General features: G+C 50.3%; 1 protein-coding gene across 6 annotated transcripts in view; it reads left to right on the forward strand.

The window, feature by feature from the left end:
• Positions 1 to 23,460, forward strand: part of TEX264 (testis expressed 264, ER-phagy receptor) — a 125,405-nt gene that overhangs the window by 90,080 nt on the left and 11,865 nt on the right. For all 6 annotated transcript variants that reach the window (XM_005285276.5, XM_042861771.2, XM_065551358.1 and 3 more), the window contains one exon: positions 6,950 to 7,115. In XM_005285276.5, the coding sequence (XP_005285333.1) occupies positions 6,950 to 7,115 (166 nt within the window). The remainder of the gene's footprint in view (positions 1 to 6,949; positions 7,116 to 23,460) is intronic.

Below are 23,460 nucleotides of genomic sequence, written 5' to 3' on the forward strand. Positions count from 1 at the left end.
AACTCGCCGCCTGCTCAGTTCCTTCTTACCGTCAGTGATGGTCGTTGGAGCAGCTCAGTCTCTTGCATTCGTAAGTACCTACCTAGTGGTTCCCTTTTCTAAGTTGTTAGTTGATTATATAGTAGTTTGTAATTAGTTGGACTTGCTTCGGGGGGCTTCCCCCCCCCCCCGCCCTAGTTTCCCCAGGCATGGGGGCATGCCTCTGTCACAGGGGGTTAAGGCATGCGAGAGGTGTGCGAAACCTATGCCCACAGGCGATCCGCACGCTGCCTGTCTCAAGTGTTTAGGAGAGGGCCATCAGACAGATAAGTGCCCAATTTGCAGGAGCTTTAGACCCAGGACTAAGAGAGAGTAGGCGTATCGTTTGAAGCGCCTCCTGATGGAGTCGGCCCTCTGACCACAGCCAGGACCAGAAGTGGCACCAGCATCATCGGTGTGCAGCGCCCCGGCCTCGGTGCAGAATGTCCCGGCACCGAGGAAAGACTCCCCAGGTATGACGGCCCCAGTGGGACCTCAGCCTGGTCCTGTCCACGCTCATGGGGGTCCTCTTTTGAGCCCATGACAACCTGCCCTCTGTCCTGCCTTTCCTGGAAGGTGGCCTTTCTGGTGGCCATAACCTTGGCCAGAAGGGTATCCGAGCTCAGAGCGCTGACTTCCAAGCCACCCTATATGGTCTTTTATAAAGACAAGGTGCAGCTACGCCCTCACCCTGCGTTTCTGCCAAAGGTAGTCTCCCAGTTTCATGTGAACCAAGACATATTTTTACCTGTGTTCTTCACTAAGCCCCATGCCAGTAACAGAGAACGCATGTTCCATTCCCTGGACGTTAGGCGTGCCCTAGCATTCTACATTGAGCGTACAAAGCCATTTCATAAGTCACCACAGCTTACCTACCTCTCGTAACTGTTGTTCTTCGAGATGTGTTGCCAATGTCCATTCCAAATCCTGCCCGTCTGACCCTACTTGGTGCTTGAATGAGGTCTGATCTTAGATGAGGAGCAGTTAGCTAAAATTAAACCCAGGGAAGAAAGAAGTGATGCTATTGGCTAGAGAGAAGCACTTGAGAGCTAACCAAAAGCCAAACCATCACTCTCAACAGAAGGCATTTGCCACACTAGTGTCAACACAATATGCAACCTAAGAGTTCTTCTGGCCTCCTCCCAGATTCTAGGTGACCAAATACCAACAACTATCCTCTTCCCCCTCAAGCTGGCCAAGAGACTTCATCCCATCCTGGCACAACCTGGTCAAAGTGACTCATGAGTTGGCTCCATAGGATGTTGAAGTTAGTTCAAAGTCCTAGGTTTGGTCTTCAGAGCTCTTATTAGGTCGTATGAACTATCTCAGAGACTGCTTCTCCTTCATGACCACAAGCTCCTGAGAGACCTGCAGTCATCAAGTGCAATGCAGTTCTTACTGGATCGGGAAAGGCTGGCAGGAGCTGGAGGCAGAGCCATGGCTGTTCAGTGGCCTTCCATGAGAGATGAGGATGACCACAAACCTGCCTGCCTGCAGGACCACAGGCAAGAGTCACGTCTGTTTCATAGCCTGCCAGTAAACATTATTGTGGTGACATACATTACTACATAAAAATACAGGAACTCCTCTACTCTGTCTTTCTTTACATGTGGGGGGACAATATGCAGCAAGAGAAGCTAAATTCTAGCCAGCCCTATCCTCTTCTGAATGTGAAGAGGAGAAAAGACTATGAGCTTGTGTTGACCTTTTATATACATTAAGTATTCTGATATCCTGGTGATGGGCATAGTATAAATACTGGGATGGGTAGTGTTAAATCATGGGGGCAGGAGCAGAACATTGGCTTTGGATGTGTTGGGGCAGATGATGAGCCTGAGCGTAGACTCTCCAATGCAGATGCCCTGGGAACGTCTCCTTGTTGGGTGCCTCCTGTTTGAAATCCCGTTTCGTTGTTTTGGTGCCCACTCTTGGTGCTGGAGTGCCAGTTGGACACGTCTTCTGCAGGCTTTGTTGCAATAACCTAAAATAACTTATTGAGCTTCGGTTTCCTGATGGGCTGGTAACAGTTGAGTTAAAGGCCCAAGGGGCACAACAGCAAGGAAGGTTCTTGTTTGGTTTGTCATTTTAAAAAACCAAGAGAGATGTGAGCTATCTCTGGTCTGCTTTTAAAAACAACCCAACCCTTTTTATTTAATACCGTTCTTGATCTGTGTTTGATACTGTTTCACCTGCCTTCAAGTAAGAGCTGTAGATGCTTCAGATGGATTGGAAAGTTGTCCGTGTTCCCTCTAACGTCTCGAAGGGACCAGTCTCCTTGTCAGAAATGTGATTTCTTTACAGTGGTACACTCCACTGAATCATGACAGATATTGCCTGCTCCACGGGTAGCAACATTATGCTAGAAGGACTGGTTTCGGCTCTCCTGCAACAGATAAACGAGATTGGAACAAGAAATTGATTTCTTCCATTATCTCCATTTTACTGATGGGGAAACTGAGGCACAAAAAGTGTAACACCAACGTTTCCAGAGTGGCCATTGAATTTTGGATTAATTTTCAGAGGCCCAACCTGAAATATTTGGGGCCTGGTTTTTCAGAGGTGCTGAGCACCCAGAGAATCCCCTGGCTTCATCTTGAGTCTTGGGTGTACCATGCGTCTACAAATCAGGCCTTACGTGTCCCAAGACCCTTCCGAAAAATGTTGTCTGTAACCTCTCGGTGCCTCAGTTTCCCGCTCTGTAGAATTGGAATAACACCTGCCTCTCATATAGCAAGCAGCCTGCTCTTGGAGCTGTTTTTAGTATGGCTTTGACACAGTGTCTGAACCGGCAGCTTCCTTGGAGCATCCTGGAAGGATGTTGAGCTTTTGCCAGCTGTTAAGTGAGAGGTGAGAGGGAGTTGGCTGCTGCCGTACCGCTGCCGCGTGTGAAAGTGGGGAAGGCAGCAGTCAGTGGCCATCAGCAGTGGCACTGTGGCTTCTGACGTTTGCTGTGTGGTGTGGTCCGTGATTTCACTAGCTCAGGCGCCGAGGGAAGTTCATCAGCTCTTGGTTTTATGAATCAGATTGAGGCAGATTTCCCTGCAGAGCTAATATCACACCCCGTTCACTCCCATTTCCTTTTGTGCAGTACTAGAAGTGGTTGCAGGGCAGGATCCAGTGGCATAGGGAGCTCTGCATGTGAGTAGCAGGAGCTGCTGCAGTCAAGATTGAGGACAGAACCGTGTGGTTTCCCAGGACTGCAATTGCAGGGGGTGCTCCAGCAAGACAGATGGATCAGCAGAGCTGTGGGAGGAAAAGCTCCCATAGCAGCAGCCAAGGCTGTCTAAAGCCTCTTGTGGGGGAAGAACAAACATTTCCCCCAGAGCCCCTCTCCCCTAGACAACACAGCTAAGATTCAGTGCGTATCGCAGTTCCGCTGCATGGTGTGGGGTGAGTTGTAGAGGGGATGTGTGGGGGAATCTCCAGCCCTGGGACATGCTTCGTGCCAGCTCCCTGAGCACCCGTGTGGGCGTGTATACTGGGAGGCGAGGTGTCTGTGGCGGAGATGTGGCCTGTGCGCTCTAGCTGTGGGTGGGGAGTGGCGCTGTAAATGCTGTACAGGCCATGGGACACGATGAGGACCCCCTGCGTTGGGCACCCAGGCAAAAACCATTCACCTGGGTTTGTGCAGTGACTTCATGCGCTGTCCCTCGCTTCACTGCAGTTCCTCTAGGAATCATTGTTTGAAAAAGATTGCCCTGTTGTTGCTATTGACCCCTGTTTTGCTAGCCTGGCTCAGCCTCCCGCTCCTCAGCTGGGGAGCCCTGCACAGTATCCCCCATTTCATTATTAGACCAAGCAGCCAGTTCCGGGTCAGGAATCAGGAAGGCTAAAGACTCACACAGGCATGGCCCCCTTGGCATGAACCTTCCGGGCTTTAAACATTAGTGTTTATTCATAATGACCCCGTGCTGGGGGCGAGGCTGCCAGAGCTGCCCTCCCTGGGAGGTGTGGGATTTTGGGCCAGGCAGCTGGTGGGGCTGTTGTCTGCTCTATCTAGTGTGCCGCTCTGCTTCCTATCATTCAAATACAGAAATGTTACCTTCGTGCTTGTGACTGTCATGGGATTAATGGAGCAGCAGAAGAGAGGATGGACTTGTGGACAGAGCGCTGGCCTCAGGAGAGCGGAGTTCAGTTCCTTGCTCCACCACATGCTCCCCGCGGGACCCTGGGCAAGTCACTTAACCTCCCCATGCCTCGTTTTCCCCATCAACAAAATGGGAGTTGATACCTCCCTGCTTCAGAGGGAGAGGGATAAAATCCAGCCACGAGAGGCAGTGACAGTGCTGTAGAGAGATTCTGTCAAGGAGTTTCTTCTCCATGCCCCATTTGCTTAGCAGAGAGGCTTCTTGAGGCAGCTAGTGATGGCGGAAACCTGTCTGCTAGGGCCTAGACTGAGACCCCCCAAACTCGCTGCACACTGCCTGTGGTCACAGCTGTCAATCAGGACTGTACAGTGGATACGAGCTAGTGACTTAGGAGTCTCTACATCCCATCCCCTGCGTTGTTCATCCCTTTATCTCCTCTTGCTGTTTAAAGTCCCCTTTCCAGCACCATCCCCTTTCTTGCTGTTCTGTTAAAGCAGCTTGTGTCCTTCGTCTCTTCTGTTTCCCAGGCCCTGCAGCTATGGAGCAGGGATCGTGCTGCAGTGAGTTGGCAGAGGCTGTCTCAGCATCAGGCTATTTGGGGACATGGGTTTGAGCCTGTGCTGCGCATCCCAAAATAAAGTTACCAGTTATTTTAAAAGAAAAAACAACCCGCCTGCCGTCTCCACCCCCAAATTGCAGCATTGCCATCAACAGTCAGCCCCCTCTACCAGGAAAACTGTAGGAGACGTCAAGCAACACAGCTGCTGGGCGGGCGAGGTGTGGGTGTTAGTCAAAGCGTCCAGCTGTTCTTTCAATGCGGAGTCCATCCCCCCAAGTCCCCTGAGCCTTGCTGGTTTGATCCTGTGTGGTACCAGTGTGAGTCTTCTCCTGTTTGTGCCCTCCTCCCGCCCCCAGTCCAGCTCAGCTGGCACCTGCGGGTTCAGAAAGGCATGCTTCAGCGACCTGCCTCTTCCAGCAGCTGGGGCGGAGCTGGGCCTATCGGATCACTGAAATCCTTACAGTGGGCTAGTGAGGAGGGAGGGATGGGGGATTGTGGCCAAGGGCGAGGGGAGCAGAGGGGGTGGGAAAGTTGTCTGAAATCCCATGAAGTAGCCTCAAACTCCCCTTCCCTCGCACTTTTGGAAGAAGCTGCTCGATCTGTCTTTCCTGGATTATCTGAATCACTCCAAGAAGCACTGAGGACTCTCACAGCCATGCTGAGGGGTGGACTTTCAGGCTCGGCAGGTCGCTGGTCGAAGCAGCAGCTGGGCCTCTATGGAGCCCCCTTGCTCGTGTCAGTTACCAAGTGCTTCAGTAACCGACAGCAGAGGAACATCTGCTTCCCAGTGCCCTGCGAGTGAAACACAGATACTGGCCCAGGTTCATCCCTGTGGCAAATCCATTAAATGCAGCGGGGTTCACACCAGGATTTAATTTTACCCCATCTCTAGGCTGGTGGGAGTGGGGGCCAGTTCTCGGCTGGGCATGGAGCTGAATCCTTGAGGCTTCCTCACAAGTTTCAGCTTGTCCTGTTGAAGAGGGTTTGATTTGCATTGGCTTCCCTTCCTCCTAAAGATTGCTTTAACCCTTTGGGTGCTGGCTGTCACAAAGAGATTCCATTTCATTGACTTCATGGCAGGACAGGCTACACAGGTTAAAGCCCGAGGGTTTACCTGGACTAGCTAACATGCCTTGTCTTTACTGGGATTGTAACATGTGCTAGCTTAGCATGGGTTACAAATACACCTTTTTTCCTGGTGACGACACAGCCTCTATGCATAGGACAGATGCAACTGTGGGAATGGGGTAGGTGAGGTGGGCTCCATTGACATTGGTAGCAGCTTATCAGGTGTTAAGCTGTGCTGATGTAGGTTGGCAGGGTGTGGTGTAACCCAGTGTACTGGCAGTGCTGGGGAAAGCCTCCTAATGAAATCCAAGCTAATGTCATTTGGGGATTGACTTGAAAGATCTGCTGTGCAACCCATGGGAATCCAGCATTCTCCCCAAATCCAGCATCCTCTATCTTTGCTCAGCTGAGGACACTGGGCTAGTGAAGGTTGGCCCTGCCCTATAACTAGCCCCCCGGGATGGTTATCCTCTGAGGAATCAGCAGGTTCTGAAATACTCATACTGAAAACTAGGATTGATTTTGTCATCTAACTGGAAATGCTCTGGGGTTAAATTTGCACGGCTGCAGGGCCACAACTCACTGTTAGTGCAGAGTAGAATGCATCCCCATTCCACCCCAAGAAGAACACAGGTAGGGCACTATACGATGAATAGGCTGCTCTGAACCTTGCGGCTTCTCTATGGGTCCGGAGCAGAGATTCTCAGCCTCGTTTCAACCATGGTCTCCCTGTGCAGCCACTCACTGAAGTCCTTCTCCTTAGATGGCTTCCACAGTCCTTTGCATGCTCTTGTGATGCTTGAGAGAAGAATGTGGAAATGGGCACAGTGGTTTGGGTGGTAACTCCAGGAGCCCAGTCCTGTGATGAGATGAGCATCCTCTATTCCTTTGACTATCTTCTCTCTCCTCTACCCTGTGCTGTCCATGGTATTTCTAAGGCACCTCTTGTGATATATAAGTGCCAAGTTGAGGGGCGTCAGCACCTTTCAGCATCTCACCGGTTCAGGCCCTGGTGTCTGAGGTGGACATGGTCCAAATGATTGGACTTTGGCCTGGGACCCAGGCTAGAAGTATAGTCACAGCTCACTTGAGTGTTACAAGTTACTGACTGGGAACTGCTGGTCAAGAGAATCGCATTGAGAGATGGCCCTGTGATGTCGTGGTGCTTGCAGAGTGATGGGATGCATGGCTAACATGTGCCTGTGCTCTCTTTCAGGAGAGGAAGCTGTGCGCCCATCCCAGGCTGGAGATCTACAAAGGAGACCGCATCTATTTTGTGTGCCCCCTGGCACGCCAAGGAGACTTCTATGTGCCAGAAATGAAAGAGATGGAGCGGAAGAGCAGAGCGGCAGAAGCAGACGATGCACAGACAGATATCACAGGTACCCATAGGGCACATGCATGTTTCTCTTGCTTTCCTGTTGAAGTCAGTGCTTTCCAGGGTTGACTGGATGCAGGTGTCCCCAGACCCTCTGAGGCAGTGATGCTATATCAGAGGTGAGCAAACTACGGCCCACGGTCCACATCCGGCCCGTGAGGCTGTCCTGCCCAGCCCATGAACTCCTGGCCGGCCCCGGCCCCTCCCCTGCTGTCCTCCCTCCCCTGCAGCCTCAGCTCACCGTGCCGGTAGCACGGCGGCGTGGCTAGCTCTGGCCAGGCAGCATGGCTCATGGGCAGATTTACCAGTGAACACAGGGTGCCCTGGCATGGGCCCCCCAACAACAGAAGGACCCAGGGCCGGGCACTCGGGCAGCTCAGCACCGGTGCACCCCCCGCGGGGGGAGAGGGGCTGCACTGTGGGGGCAGGGGAGCAGGCTGGTGGTGTGAGCGCGGGGAACGCGGCTGGAGGACTCAGGAGGAGCACTGGTCAGCCGCACAGCCGGCTGGAGAGAAGCGGCGCTTTGAAGGGGAAACCGCCGCTTCTCTCCAACTGCGTGGCTGCCCCTGCTCCTCCTGAGTCCTCCGCTCATGTTTGCAGGGCCGCATAGGGGGTGGGGTCCCGGGGGGGCGGTTAGGGGCAGGGGGTCCCGGGAGGGGCCAGTCAGGGGACAGGGAAGGGGGGTTGGATAGGGGGTGGGGTCCCGGGGGGTGGCAGGACCGGCTCCAGGCACCAGCAAAGCAAGCACGTGCTTGGGGCGGCACAATTCCAGGGGCGGCTTTCCGGCTTTTTTTTTTTTTTGCTTGGGCAGTTGCTCTCAGAGTTTGGGGTGGCAAATTTTTTGCTTGGGGCGGCAAAAAACCTAAAGCCGGCCCTGCCCGGGAGGGGGCGGTCAGGACAAGGAGCAGGGGGGGTTGGATGGGTCAGGGGTTCTGAGGGGGGCAGTCAGGGGGCGGGAAGTGGGAGGGGGCAGATAAGGGGTGGGGGGCAGGCTGTTTCGGGGGGCACAGCCTTCCCTACCCAGCCCTCCATACTGTTTTGCAACCCTGATGTGGCCCTCAGGCCAAAAAGTTTCCCCACCTCTGTGCTATATGGACAAAGCAGACATGGTGGAGGGGGAGGCTGGTGATTTTACCCCTCCATTCACTGAGCAGCTGGAATTGAAGCATCTTGTTTCTTTAAAGGAACAACATCCATTAAGTTCCAGCAAGGCCCAGAGCCTATAACGCAATTACTCGTGATTTCAAACAAGTCAACTCCTATCCCTTAGATTGAAATAAGTGTTGATCTTGTCACCCACTTGACCCCTGGGGTATAGGCCACATCTTGCATAGTACATGGTCGTACTTACAATGTCAAATAAACAGTAAGCTAGTCTCAATTTGAACTATTGTGGTGCTACTGCCCTACTTATAATAGCGTTATTTGGATACTGCAACTTAGTTGTAGTCACTTTTTCTCCTCACATAGCTCTGTCTTGAGCTCTTGTGCATCTGTCGTATTTGGAATCCTGAGTAATTTAAGCAACAACTTTCTAGAGCCAGTGCTAGAATTATCCAATGGCACCTGCTTAACGAGATCTGCTGAAGTCTCTGTGTATCTAGAAAGGAAGTGATTGTAATGCCTGTAGGGGCGTGACAGCAGTGCTATGCTCTCCTATCATGGCACTACTGCTGTTATAACTCAGAATACTAGTTGCTCACTCCATGTGCTCACACTTTCGTGGAACCAAAATATATGTGACTCATAATTGCTCTCTATAAGCTGTAAATATTTTACATCTGGGACATATGTTAGATGATATACTGTCTTGCGAAATACTGTGAAAGCAGCCCCTTTCGCACATTTCAGGTCAGATATACTTATGTAATATGCATTTAAAAAGTGACATACTCTTTATGTATATATCACATGCACATCTTTTCCACATGGGCAGTCTTATGATATTTTTCTTTTGCACTTCTTTAATTTTGAATTTCTTTCATTTGTAATCACGTGTACCATAAACACAAAAAGGGGAAGCTGTTTTCTGAGATCTTTGTTCATTCAGCAATACCGATATCAGGACAGTCAGAGTCCTGGCTCTTGCACAGTGCTCTCAACTCTTCCCCCTTTCCTGTAGCTTTATAATGGGCTCGTCCGTGATCTGATCACATGATGCTGTAATGTAACATGCTGTTTGGACTAATGCAGTATTTTCTTGCACTGGATTGGCACTCTTTTCTATAACTTTAGGTGCCAGTGCACAGCATTGGACCAATCAGATCTTTATAAACAGACACATTTTTGTGCACATTTAATTGTTTGATGTGGTTATATGTGTGCATTTTTGTCAATATAGTTTCAAAAATTGGAGTCTGTATTAACTTGGTTAGATAATATGGAGAAAAACTCTAATTTCGTAGATCCAAGGGGCAGAGTTAAGGTGTTCAGAGCCTTCTCTCTGAATTACCTGACTTTAATTTAACATAGGTTTTGGTCAGTATTATATGTGGCGGCCCTAGCTTCTATATAGTTACAGAAAAATAGAGATCTCTTTATGTAGAGAGAGAGAGAATGAGAGAGGATGTTCCCCAGAGATGGTTAAAATTCCACTTGCTGACTATTGGCTGGGCGAGGAGGAAGTTATTTTGCAGCTTTCATGTCATGAGACATTTGGATTTTCCATATGTGAGTTGCGATGCAGTGCAGTCCGCCCAAGTCTGCAGAGAGCCAGCCTGAAACAACGGCCTTGAGAGGTTTAAATTGCCTTGAATGTAAATGTCAGTGTTGTTTACTTCACTGCTGATCATTTGAGCATAAACAATAGTGGGACTGTGGGTGGAGCTGTGCTATATTGTGTGGGCTCTGCATAGCCACGCCCCTTCTGCACCCATTCTGAGCTCTTTTCAGACCTGTTCCATGTGATTCTATAATGTCAAAGAAACCCAAAGCAACTGTGACACCATTTTAACCAGTAGGATTTCAGTGTGTGAATAAGAGCAGACCAACTGCATGATGGTTGGCTGAGTTACCACCAAGGTCATAACCCCAACACGCATCTCTCTCTGATGTCGACATCTCACCAGTGTTAGCGTAACTGCTTTGAAGTCAAACTCTTAAATCTGCTACTAGAATAATGGGGCCATGCAAGTATCAGCTGGATAGAAAACACCTCTTCAGGGAGGACTGCTAGTGGCATGGAGAGACTTTCATCTCCAGCTTGCTGCTCGGCATCCAGTCCTGGTAAGCAGTGACCAAAAATGGTTTCTCTTTGATGGCTGTTCAGTGTGAAACGAATTGTTGATTTTAGACCAGTTTCTAGTGGGCAGGTGACCACATCAAACAATCCCCAGCATGCGTGGCCTGCTTGTTGGCAGTCACAGTAGAGAGCCCCAGGACTGAATGGGCTATGAGAATTGAACAACTAGCTCACTCCTTGAAGGGATCCCCCCAGGTGTGGATTGAGGCCCATTCATGGGGAACGCCCGAACTGCCATTGACCGTGCTGTTCCTGTTGTGGAGATGGAATGACCCGAGCTGCCAATAAAACACCTGTCAGCAGCATGAACATTTAGAAGAAATAAACCCCAAATAGGCAATTCTCAGGTCTCCCTGTGGCGCTGCCCGCTGGCCATTAACATTGCATTCAGATTCACGGAGTAGGACATCTCTGGCACTCTCTCTGTTCTTCTCAGAGCTGAGTTAAAGTCAGGCCTCGCCTGTGAGTTGAATAGAAAGGTTTCTTTTTGCTTTTTAAAAAAATGTTCCCCCCCCCAAGCTATTCAGAGCAAGTTCATCCCAAGTCATGGCTTCTTCAACCACGCACCCTGGAGGGGTCAGGAATGTAATGACCCACCAGTTCCCCATGTTTCTTTATTCATTTTCTCTTGATTTCTGCTCCCTATCTTCTGGCTATGCGGGGGGAGAGGCCACGGTGGACCAGTTCTGACCCACAACTTTGTTTTCTCACTTACACAGGTTGGATCAGCACTTGACCCATCAGATTGCTCTCTCCATCCATCCAATTTTGTAAAGGTCTCTGTAGAGTGGCCCATGTTGAAGAGATCAGCTAGCAGCCTGTTCCCCACAGGGGACCTCACTTCTCGGGCCAGATTCTCAGTGGGTGTAAATCAGTGTAACTGTCGTGTATATATCGCTTTATACCTAGTTATCTTTGGTTGTGTTGTATGTATGCTATCAGGTGGTAGCTGACCACAGGATGAGCATGGTCAGTGCCCTTTCCTTTGGGCCCAATCCTGTGATATGCTGAGTCTTGCCTGAGTGGTGTTGTGCCCCTCCTACTTCCAGTGAGGCAAATGGGAATTGAAGGTGCTGAGCACTGAGCAGGATTGGACCCTTTCTCATCACCCTCTTCATCCCTTCCCTCTTCTCATTCATCTGCAATTCTAAGGCCAGGTCACTTCTGGATCATGGGATCATCCTGTCCAAAGCAATTAACAGATGGCAAGATTTTAACATACCCCCCTTCTAATCCGCCTCCTGGGTGTTTAAAAAACATGTCGTTCAGAATTAGGCAAAAGAAAATTCGCAGGGTGTCTTTTTTTAAACCTACTTTGATTTCAGAACAGCAATAATACTTGATAATACCCTGCCCTGATACAGCACCTTTTGTCTGTGGTTCTCTTAGCTCTTTACAAACAGCTGTATTAAAAATTCCCAAGTCTGTTTGAATTAATGATTTCATTTGTGAATTTCCAGCAGAAGACTCTGCCATTTCCCCACTGACTTTTGAGGTGAATGGTGTCATTCAAAACCCAGCGACCTGTAGATGTGCAGCAAAGGCTTGGGGTTTTGAAGTTGAGTGGTGATTCTGTGACCTTGGGGGGGAAAAAAAATCACAGCTGTCTGTCTATTATCTTTCCTCCTTATCGAGCTGATCTCCGAGGTGCTGAGTGCCCTCCATGCCGACTGACACCAATAACAGTTGGAGGGTGCTTGGGAGCTCACTGGATTGGGCACGATGTGTCTATTTAATCTGTCTACACACTGGTAAAGACTCTGCCTTCCTCTCTGAGGACTGATGCACTCAGCATACACGCTGAGCATACTGGGAGGAGTTGGGGTGCTCAGGCACCTATGTGGTTCAGCACCGTTTCCTTCCCTGCTTTGCAGTCATCAAGGTCATTGGAAAGACAGAAGGAAACTGATGACTCTCCGGGGGGCCAGTGTCAGTCACAATTAGCTTTGTTTTGCACTTAATTATTTTCAAGGGCTTTGGCACCAGCTATGGGCCCTGAGAGCCCTCACTCCAGCCTTGCCTTCAGCGGGACACTCTCTGACGTGAGCCTGTTGCCACAGGAATGAACAGAAGGTCAAAGCAAACAAAAGTACCCCCTTGCTGTCGGGGAAAGGAAGGCTGTGTGTTCTGGAGTGACTGGAGATTGATTCTTGTTGGTAGGCTCTGCTGATGAGTTCAGATGTGGCCTGTGATCCAGCTGCATCTCTACAGTCATACCTCCCGCCTATCTAGCCAGAACGAAGGCCATCCCAGAGCATCCACCGGTGTCCCCCGGTGGGGAGTCGACAGAGCCATGCTGTACCATCATTGCTTCCACTTCTAAGATGGAAGCAATGATGGTACAGCATGGCTCTGTCAACGCTCCTCAATCCTGACCTGCCTCCTCCTGCCCTGCTGTTCTAGTCCTGGGCTCCCCCACACTGTCTGCTGCTGCTCCCCAGTCCTGACCTGCAGCTCCCACTGCTGTGCCAGGCCTTGGCTTCCCTTAAGCAGAAATTGGCAATAGACTCAATTGCTTGGAGGCTTTGTGGTGTGTCCAGGGAGTTAAACTGGAACCAGCCAAATCTCCTCCTGAGGCAGGGTTTGAACACCAGCCCTGGCTATGGCACTACATCTGCCACCCAGCCCCTCAGGATCATTCCTTCCTTTATCTTCCCTTTCTCTTTCCAGAGAGCTCTCCAGCCTCTCTCCACCCAGCACCTGGTGCCAGAGAAACCCGCTCGGTGTCCTGCCGGTGTCACAATACGTCTTCTTTAGAGGCGGGCTGCAGCTGCAGCTCCTGCTGGGGAGGGGCCCGGGCAAGGCCTGGACTGCCATTTCCAATAGCGTGAGCCACCATTTCAGCCTGACAGGCTGGGCTGTGGGCACCCCTGCTGCTCCGACTGCCCCTGCCCATCTCCTGTTGCCTTTTGTGCAGGGTGTGAAAAGCTGTGATTAGCTGCGCCTTGCCTGTTATTACATTGATCTATTATTTAGCGTGAGATGCGATGAATATTTGATAGGGCTCAGAGCCTGGCTGGGGGGAGAGGGCCAGCTTGCTGAAAGGAAGAATTATGGATTAGGTTCTTGTGCCACAGCGGGAGGTGGGATGCACGGAACTGTGCTTCACTTTTTAACCCTTGCCTGCCCAGAGCAGCACAGGCCTTTTGGATGTTCCGGCAGTTGCATGCCCCTGCGGCTGCTCGGCCCGGTCAATGGCAGTCCCCTCTCTCTGGGCCAGTGAGCTCTTAAAAGAGGGAGAGATTCCTGCGATGCGGGCATGAGGCGACAGCAGCTGGAGGTGGTTACAGTTAGGTGGTGACAGCGGGGCTCCTGCCTCTCTCTGTGAGGTAGGTGGGTGTTGATTAGACTTCAGACTAGTAGATCTTAATACCATCCCAGTAGGGACCGCTGCAGGGAGAGGGATGAGATGGGATCTGTTGGACCTTTCCCTTCTCAGCCGGCTTATTCCACACAGATAACAAATGCTGGCATGTTTATGACTTATAACAAGCTCCCCTTTCCTCCTCACGAAACAGCCAAAAAAATGAGGAGAGTTTTACCCTTTGTTCTGTCCCTGCTTTCGATCTCTGGCTCCCCAGTCCCTAGGATGATCTCTGGCTCCTGCGTCCCCTTCACAGCGGGATAGTTCTGGCCTGTAGATTGCTTTCATAGTGTCCATCAGCACCAAATCTGCAGCCAAAGGGGACGTTGTTGTTGTTGTCTCTTTAGTGTGCGTGTACGGGAGGGAGAGAGCGTTTCTTGCTGACAAAAGTGCCAGATTGAGTGCCCCAGCGAGGGAAGCTCTCTGTTTATCTTCAGGACACGTAGAGGTTGGCCAGCAACAGTGTAAACTCCCCGCAGTGACGGGCCTCAGTCCTGACATGAAGGGCCCACCTGTGCTTCTGACAGTAAAGTTCAGTCTCCCTGGACCATGCAGTCTTTGGCCTCTCTGCTCGCTTGCCAATTAGTGTCACTGCAGCAAGGCTTTCTGCTGGGCGGCTGCTCCTCTGCTAGGAACTAAACCCAGGCCCTGTGTCTCTTGGAGGGAAATGTTCAAGGGGTGGCTCCCTGTCAGAATCTGACACCGTCCATGGCAAATCACTGGCCGTTCCCTTTTCCTTTCTGCTTTAGAAGCCATACAATGTTTTCCTTCTGCTGAGAGCTGTCTCAGCCCCATATCAGCCAGGGAGGTTCAGGAAGGTGCTTTTCTGTCAAACCTGCTTCACTCAGCGCTGTGCAAATGTCCCGCACAGCACAGCTGATTTAGGGGAGATCCTCCACCCCAGGAAAGAGCCCCCCTTACAGCCAAACATCTTGGGCAAGGGAAAGGAACCTGCAGCATTGGCTGCACTGGCAGAGTGCAGTAACAGGACAGCCTCTCTGCTGGCATCTTAGCCCTCATCTCCTCTGGCACTTTCCAATCATTGCACCAGTGGTGGTAGCTGTAGTGACACACAAGTGTAAACAGGGTTTGGGAATTTCATCACCACGATTCCACATTGATAAGAGCACCTGTGCTCTGTCTTGTCCATTCTACACTGGTTTATGCCCTCCATTGCTAGCACTAGTGGAGGTGGGCCAGTGATAGCCTAGGGGTTAAAAACATTGCAGATTCCCTGTTGTACCCATGCAGGACACACACACGCACGGGATGTGCTGCATTTCCTAAGGGGATTCCTACGTACCATTATATCTCTGAGATGTGACTGATCTGGTCAGTACTTGGATGGCTGAGCACCAATTGTAGCTTGGATGCTGTAGGGTGTAGTGTGGGTGACCCAGTAGGAGGTATTCTTCCCTCAGGGTCTGTACTGAGCCAGCGCCCAGTGTGGTGGTAGGGTTGCTGTGCTCCTGGAAGCGTTGTTGTTTGTTTGTGTTACCGAAGTGGCTAGGAGCACTAGTCACAGACCAAGAACCCATTGTGGTAGGCACTGTGTCAACACAGAACAAAAAGATGGCCCCTGTTCCAAGGAGCTTACAGTCTGAGCATAAGACATGAGACAACAGATGGATACAGGCAGATGGAGGAGTGTCGTCTTTTGGAGGACACGTAAAACTCGGAGACCCATTAAATATCCATGCCACTTTTGGCAAGAGTAAGAGTGTTGATTTTTTTGTCCTAGCCAAATTGCAATTAAATAATTGCTCTGGCATCCCAAACATCCCCCACTCACCCGGTAATTTCAATAGAGAACTTATCCTTCACTTCCTCTGCCAACAAATGCTGGAGAGTGTGGCTGGTGCAGAGTGATTGCCATATTGCACCCGAGAGCTGGCTACAGCTAGGGCCGTGCAAAGTATTACCTCTACACTGGGTTGTAAAGAGCTTGGGCATCCAATTCTATAAATTGGAAATTAACTTTGGAGGGTTCAGATCCAGGTTCTAACATTGTGGCTGATCCTTATATTTTTCATTGGGCAAATCAAATCCAGGCACCTCTGAAATGTGGTGATCTAGATCCAAGCTTTGCGTCTCAGACCCATCTCTAATATTACTATAGTATAAACTTGTTATAATAATTATCCACATCTCCTTGGGTCTCTGAGGTTCCCAGTGACCATAGCCTGGAGATCCATTCCTAGTCAGAACGGATCCATCGCTAAGTTTGCACCAGGCTGGTCTGAAACTCTCTCTCTTTTTAATTAAGAAAATCTTTTGGTGCCAAGTTCTTGGTTTGTGCGTCTGCGGCAGCGGCGCAGCTGGGCGCCACTATGGCCTGTTGGTGTGACGCCACATCTCTGGTTTCAGTTGTCTTTGGAGAAGCAGAATAAATAACAGGGTGTCTGATTTTCACTTGGTTGCATATCCACACCCAAAATCGCCACATTTTGCAGATGAAACTTTCGCACCCTGCTTGTAACGGCTCCAGTGACTGTGTCACAGCTGGAGCTGGGAAAAGCGCCGAAGAGTGAGACACACGGGGATTCACACCATCACGTCAGGAGATGGGTACGTGAAGGCGAGTTAGACAAGCTGAGAGGTTGAAGAGATCTTATGCAAGACACATTCATACAGCAACACCCTGGGGTGTGTCCAGCTCTCCTCCTTGACTCTGACCACACACACACAGAACAACTATAGGTCAGTCTGTGTGCATCCCGGCATCTGCAAAGCTAGGCATATGTGACCATGTGAGTATCCCCGGTAAAATAGCTGTCTAGGGTATTCTCAAGAGTGAATTCCATACAGTGATTTTATAGGAGCTGTCAGAGGGTCTGTTGGTTGTTCAAAGGTGGTACAGTACCTGACACACTTCTCAGGGAGCCTCTAGTGGGACCTGGGGGATGCGTAAGCTACTTTCCATGGGAAGCCCACATCTCCCATGGATGTCAGTGTCAGACCCGAGTATGATGACCCAGGTCAGGCCTTCAAACACTTCCCCAGCTAAGTGAGTAGCTCCCTGGGGAGTTCTGTCACCTTCTGCAGAGCTTAAGCTTTCATTTAAAAAAATATTTTAACCAAGATTTGGGTAAATGGCTACAGTTTGTGGGTGGCTGCATTATTGGTGCCCAGCCTGAGACTCTTAGAAAGCTGATTAACATCACAGTTATATCCAGTTCCCAGCTATTTATTCCTTTCATTGTCGGGGGGGGGAGTGGTTTGGGGGAGCAGGGGCATGGCCTTTGTGTTTGCAGGCCGGTAGTGCCACTAGAATGTTTCCTGCTGACTAGTGAGCTTAGTCCTCGGGCGGAGGCATGAGGGGACGTTTTCCAGCCCTGTCCCAGGTGATGAAGTGCTGGTCAGTACCTCTGGGCAGGTGCACTGTCTGGTTTGCCCCTTTCTGCATTTAGTGGGGACAGGACCTGAGAGACCTGATGACGTCATTTGTGGAGGTGAGATGTAGGCAGGAAAATTGGCACTCCCCCATTTGGGATATTCTGAGGATAACTGACAAGCTTGGCTCCCCTAGAGGAACTGCCAGCTCTTTACAGTGAGCAGCCAAGGGCATCAAGATCCTCACCACCTCCTCCGCCTACCTCTTTTAGAGCTTGTGTTCTGCTGAGGTCCAGGCTGGAGTCCTTTCTGATCAGCGACTGCCATGGGTAGCATGCCAGTGCCACAACAGTACTCAGCTTTATGTAATCCAGCCTCTCTCATGCAAACTCTGTACGCTTTCTGGAGTTAAATGCAATAGGGACAGAAGGAGAGACGTTAACAGGCAGTGATGTGGGAGGCAATAAATGCTTCACAAATGAGATGAGAAGTTGAGGAAGCAAAGAGCTAATGCAGAGGAGGTGTCCTTGCACTAGCTGTGGGGCGGGTATGTGGGGCATAGCGAAGAGCGCAGAGAGAGTCGGGAGGGCAGTAGAGAGAACATTAGGCTGCAGCAAAGTCCATGTAGGGCTAGGAGGAATTGTTGAGTGAGGCTGTCTGATTCAAGCAGGAGATGGTGGTACCATGGATGGTACCTGAGTTGATTGGGTGTTCATTACAGATTCAGAGGTGTCTGGGGATCGAATACCCTGAGCAGAAGATGTGCCAAGCACTGAAATCTTGGTACCAGTGAAATGAGGGAAGATTCTGCCAAGCCCAGGAGAAGCCCGGACTTCCAAAGAGACTGGTCACCCTGTCTCAACCAACCCCCCTCCCCTAGTTCCATGATAGCTACGTTCTAGCGAACCTTCCTGCTGTAAATCCACTGGAGTGATTCCTCCAGGGGGCACCTGCCCAGGTTCACAGCAACTGCCCCACTACTGCGGGAATCCCACACCAACCCAATGGCCCATCCGCCTGTCCACCCTTGGGCTTTTCTGTTGCTGTCTTTCTTCACTTGGGGCAGCAGGTGGCACATGTAGGGCCCTCCACAGAAGGGGATGAGTCTGCCCAAGTGGCTGGCTGAGGCTGTTCAAACATGATTGGAAGTGATAGAGCGCTGGAAAAGTGCCTGGCTTTAGGGCACGTGAAGCTATTTCCTGTCGCCCTCAGTGCGGAACAGAGAGATGCGGCTGCTGCGGGTTACGGAACAGTGGAGCAGCGCCATGGAGCCTGAAACCTTGGGTAAACTTTATTAATGCTTTTCGCTTCCGCGGTTGGCACTTTCTCTCTCCTCTTTTCTTCCTTTAATTCATGGTGGCTGCTTACACAGCCGCTCCCTGAGCAAAGTAAATGCTCCTCCTGGTTATGCAATGGATTTCATACAACAGGGGAGAGCCCCCCTGGTTGACATCTGGATAAATTAACAAGTGAAACGAGTCGGGCACCCCAGACTAATCCGGAGTGGAAATCCATGGAAATCCCAAACCAGTGAAGCAGTTTGAGTGGTTGGCTCTATCTGATAAGGCCAGGCCCAGCACTGGGTGAGCAGGAATGAGGGGCATTGGCAGTGCTGTGCGGGAGCCCAGGACTGGGAGAGCAGGGGAGGTCAGGAGAGAAGTGCATTTGGAGGCTGCTGGGCTGAGAAACTGGCACAGTCCCTCTCTATCTCAAGCCTGTGGGACCATGCTCATTTTGCAGATATGATTAAAGTAACCAAATCGGCCTTTCCAAGCTCTGCCCATTCACACAGTGAGCATGAAAATTCATGATCAGCCACAAAGCCAAAGGGAACAGGCGGACATTGGGATGTGAGCCTTTCAGAGGAGAACTGTGTTAATTCTGCAAGTGCCAGCCCAAGCCAATCCACTGATCTCCAGGGAGGACTCTAGGCTGAGAGATTCTCCCTTGGGAACTTGTCGTCCGTGATTCCAGAGAGCCTGCACCTGATGTGCAGTGATCGGGTATTCAGTGCAGAGAGCGATGGGTGCAGGTCTGACCCCAGCCTTGTAGCCTCTGCCAGTCTACAGCACACTGCAAAACACAGCACTGCTGACCTCAGAGAACTCGGACGTTTTTTCTTGCTTTTTACTTTCATTGTTCCTCCCGTTCTTGGAATTGAAGAAGGCCACACTGCCAGTGGAGAACCTGACCAGCCAGTCCAGTATTGGGAGCCCTGCAGACAAAGTGGTTCCCAAGTTCAGAATCAGGATACTCGGCTGCACAGGACCCTGTAGAGCAGCGGCTCTCAGACTGAGAGACCTAATTTCTTTCACCTAAAACTTAGAAGTCCTTGGCATGCTACCTTGGTCATGGTAATCAGTGCAGTGAGAATGGATTCTGAGCACGACCCTGTACGTCAAACTAACCTGCCTACTGTCTGCCTGCAGCCTGCTACCACCAGTGCTACGTGGCCCAGGGTGTGAGAACCGCTGTGGTAGAGCAATCTGTCTAGTTTGGTCATTCCAGGACTAGGGCATTTGTAGTATTTCCTGGTCAAGGACCTCTTTAAGTCAAAGTGCTGAGACTCTGTGACCTTCATTGATCCTGGCTGCGCAACGAGCTCCAGGCCCAGGAGAAAGCTTCTTGAACCAGTTCTGTGCTCACACCTGTAGAAAGATTCCTGTCTGCAACGAATTCACACGGAGGCAATGGGGACATCTTAACACCCGGGCTATTAGATCAATCTTCGTTTTAACTCTGCATGAAATGAGCTTGTGGTGACCTCAGTCTCTTTTCTACTAGGCATTTAACTGCCCAGCACACCTGTGTGGAATGAGTTCTGCTAGGTCTCAGCCTGGATCTCCCATCCCAGGTGTAATTCTGGGAAAAGAAGCCCTCCCTCTTCTTCCCCTTCTCCCCCTCCCCGCCCCCCAAAGCAGAAGAGAGGGGTAGAGTTGCACCGATGTTTCACCTCAGAGGTGTTTCCATTTCAGCAGGTGAACGTGCACTGAGCCAGACAGCATCTGCAAAGTGTTGAGAGATCCCAGAATGAGAAGTGCCTGATAAACATTCATTCATTCAAGGGGAAAAATCCAGACAGGTGTAATGCTTTTCCTACAAGATCAAGTCACCTCGACACAGAAACTACATTTCCGTTAAGTTAAAAAACATGTTGTTTGTGAGGAAATAATCTCGCAACTTCAGCTCCGTCTGGTTCATGGGAGGAGATCGTGTGTGTGTTGCGGGGCGGGGGGGAGGGAGGATGGCGAGTAAAGCGGACAGGGCCTGAGAATAGGGGAAGTGTAGGTCCTCTCTACTACATCAGCAACCCGACACAGGTCAGTAGGTCAGCCGTACCCCTCCCAGAAGACAGAGGCACCATGCCTTTGGTAGGCTGGCCACTGAATGGGGAGGGAGCATGGAGCAAAGGAAGGAGATCTGCAGCAAGAACACATTAGCAAAGAGAGAGGCCCCAGTCCCACAGGTCCCCTCGGCGCTCTGTAGTCGTGATGCCAGTTCCTTGTTCAAAGCAGGAATCTCTTGATTTGCAGGAACAGGACTGAGCACAGAACTGGGTTAGGAAACCTTCTCCTGAGCCAGGCGCTCAGTCCCATCTGCACCGCTTCTCTCACTGAACAATGGGGAGGAGGCTGATCAGAAGCTGCATTTTACATGCGATTCCCTTGGTAAGCAGCAGCCATGGGAAAGGGAAAACAGCAAGAGCGCATGACAGTTTAATGGAGTTTTTAGAAAAATATTCGATGATGCCACCTTCTTCCGCAGCTGCTCAGCCCCGTCTTTCAGCCGGAAAAAAGGAAAATCAATTTCAACTGATTTTCATCACTTCTTTGAACCATCTGCCAGTTTTCCCCCATTATTATTTTTAAATCCACACCTGCAGCCAGGCCACCTTGGGCTGCGATCTCTTCAGATACCTCAGGCTCATGGCAGGGGCCGGTGGGAGATCGTCAAGGAAAGTAGAGCTGCTGCAGGCAGCAGTGGTGGCGATTCAGTAGGTGGCGCTCTGCCCTTTGAGTCGCTCCTGAGCCAGTGCATATGGGGCACCCTGCTTTGGTGCTAAGTGCTGATAAGTCGTGATCAGTAATATTTCCAGTGTCGCCCCTTGTACATTTGCAGTATGGGTAACTGCATTCTGCTTCCTTAAACTCTCCCTGCTACTTGAATTTGATTAGCTGCTTCCCTTCCTTCCCCTAAATTGCAGTGTAGTGTTGCTGGGTGCTGCTAAGCAGCTGCTCCATCCCAGCCTGGAGGTGGGCGATGTGAAGTGATCCTTGGGTGGATATAGACTGTAATCCTGTAACATGCTGGGAGCCTTGAGAGAGGTTGTATATCTATCAGATCACCATGACAGCGGCATTTCCAGCCCGGGGTGTTAGTGTGCCATACAGGGAGAGAGATCTCCATTAGGTTTCCTTCCTCCTTGCTGGAGTCGCAATGCACCGAGGTTTACACATGTGCCTTGGACAGTTCTTTGCTCTGCTTGGAGAAGAGGGAGCCGGTGTGGATGTTAACAACTGCCAGGGATCATTGCCATCCTCAGTAATGTTATTGACAACACCATCAATGTGCATGGCGCTTGACACACACACACACAGGGGCCTGGTTCTCCTCTCTTGCCAAGTAAATCAGGAGTAGCTCCACTGAAATTGGTGGATTTACATCAGAGTAAACCTGGTGTAAACGTGAGGAGTCGGGGCCAGTGGTCCGTGCTCCAGCAGCTCCTCAAAAGGATTTAGGTGCCTAACCCCCATTGATTTCAAAGGGAGTTAGGAGCCTAAATACCTTTGAGGATCTGCACATTACAGTCTAAGGAGAGTTTAGGATCACACGTAGCGCTGCTCTTGCACCTTCCATCTGAGGATCTCAAAGCACTTTATAAACATTAATTAATTAAGTCTCACACCCCCTCTGAGGTTGAGTGTATTATTATCCCCATTTTGCAGATGGCAAAGTGACTTGCCCAAGGTCACATGCTGAGGCTGTGGTAGAGCTGGGAAAGTCCCTAGGCTTAGTAACAAGACCAGCTCGGAGGAAGAGCTCTAGGTTTGTGATTGTTGACGGAGTGTCAGTGGTTGGTTCAGGAGTCCCTTGGAGGAAGGTTCCTCAAAGTGAAGGAGCAGGATATACTCTAAAATGGAGAAATCTACACGGGATTGCTCTAGTACAGGGGCAGTCTGCCCCTTCCCTACAGGCTCCTGTTTGTTGCTGTTGTCACAACTCAGAGTGATGTCATAATTAAAAATGATTAATTTTTTCCAGGCAGGTTTTGTCATCCAGCCAGTTGCCCTGGTTACAGCACTAAGTCTGTTTTTAACTTGACACACTTGTATCTTTCTCAGCTCTTTAATTGTGTTGTCGTCCAAACGACCAAGAAAGTGAGCCAGGGACTGGCGTTTGGGATGCAGAGATGGCAACCTGGAGATGAGGACACAGATCATGGAGGTGGGGGTGCGGATGGTGGAGACCGAGGGCTGGGGAAGGCGACACATGGTGGAGATGGTGATCTGGGGATGAGGCCATGCGATTGTGGAGACAGCAATCTGGGGTTGCGGCTCAGAATCAGAGCAGGATTCATAGATTCATAGATTATAGGACTGGAAGGGACCTCGAGAGGTCATCGAGTCCAGTCCCCTGCCCGCATGGCAGGACCAAATACTGTCTAGACCATCCCTGATAGACATTTATCTAACCTACTCTTAAATATCTCCAGAGATGGAGATTCCACAACCTCCCTAGGCAATTTGTTCCAGTGTTTAACCACCCTGACAGTTAGGAACTTTTTCCTAATGTCCAACCTAGACCTCCCTTGCTGCAGTTTAAACCCATTGTTTCTGGTTCTAACCTTAGAGGATAAGGTGAATAAGTTCTCTCCCTCCTCCTTATGACACCCTTTTAAATACCTGAAAACTGCTATCATGTCCCCTCTCAGTCTTCTCTTTTCCAAACTAAACAAACCCAGTTCTTTCAGCCTTCCTTCATAGGTCATGTTCTCAGGACCTTTAATCATTCTTGTTGCTCTTCTTTGGACCCTTTCCAATTTCTCCACATCTTTTTTAAAATGCGGCGCCCAGAACTGGACACAATACTCCAGCTGAGGCCTAACCAGAGCAGAGTAGAGCGGAAGAATGACTTCTCGTGTCTTGCTCACAACACACCTGTTAATGCATCCCAGAATCATGTTTGCTTTTTTTGCAACAGCATCACACTGTTGACTCATATTTAGCTTGTGGTCCACTATAACCCCTAGATCCCTTTCTGCCGTACTCCTTCCTAGACAGTCTTTTCCCATTCTGTATGTGTGAAATTGATTTTTCCTTCCTAAGTGGAGCACTTTGCATTTGTCTTTGTTAAACTTCATCCTGTTTAACTCAGACCATTTCTCCAATTTGTCCAGATCATTTTGAATTA

The sequence above is a fragment of the Chrysemys picta genome, chromosome 7 (genome assembly GCF_011386835.1).
Source record: "Chrysemys picta bellii isolate R12L10 chromosome 7, ASM1138683v2, whole genome shotgun sequence".
Classification (NCBI taxonomy): Eukaryota; Metazoa; Chordata; order Testudines; family Emydidae; genus Chrysemys; species Chrysemys picta.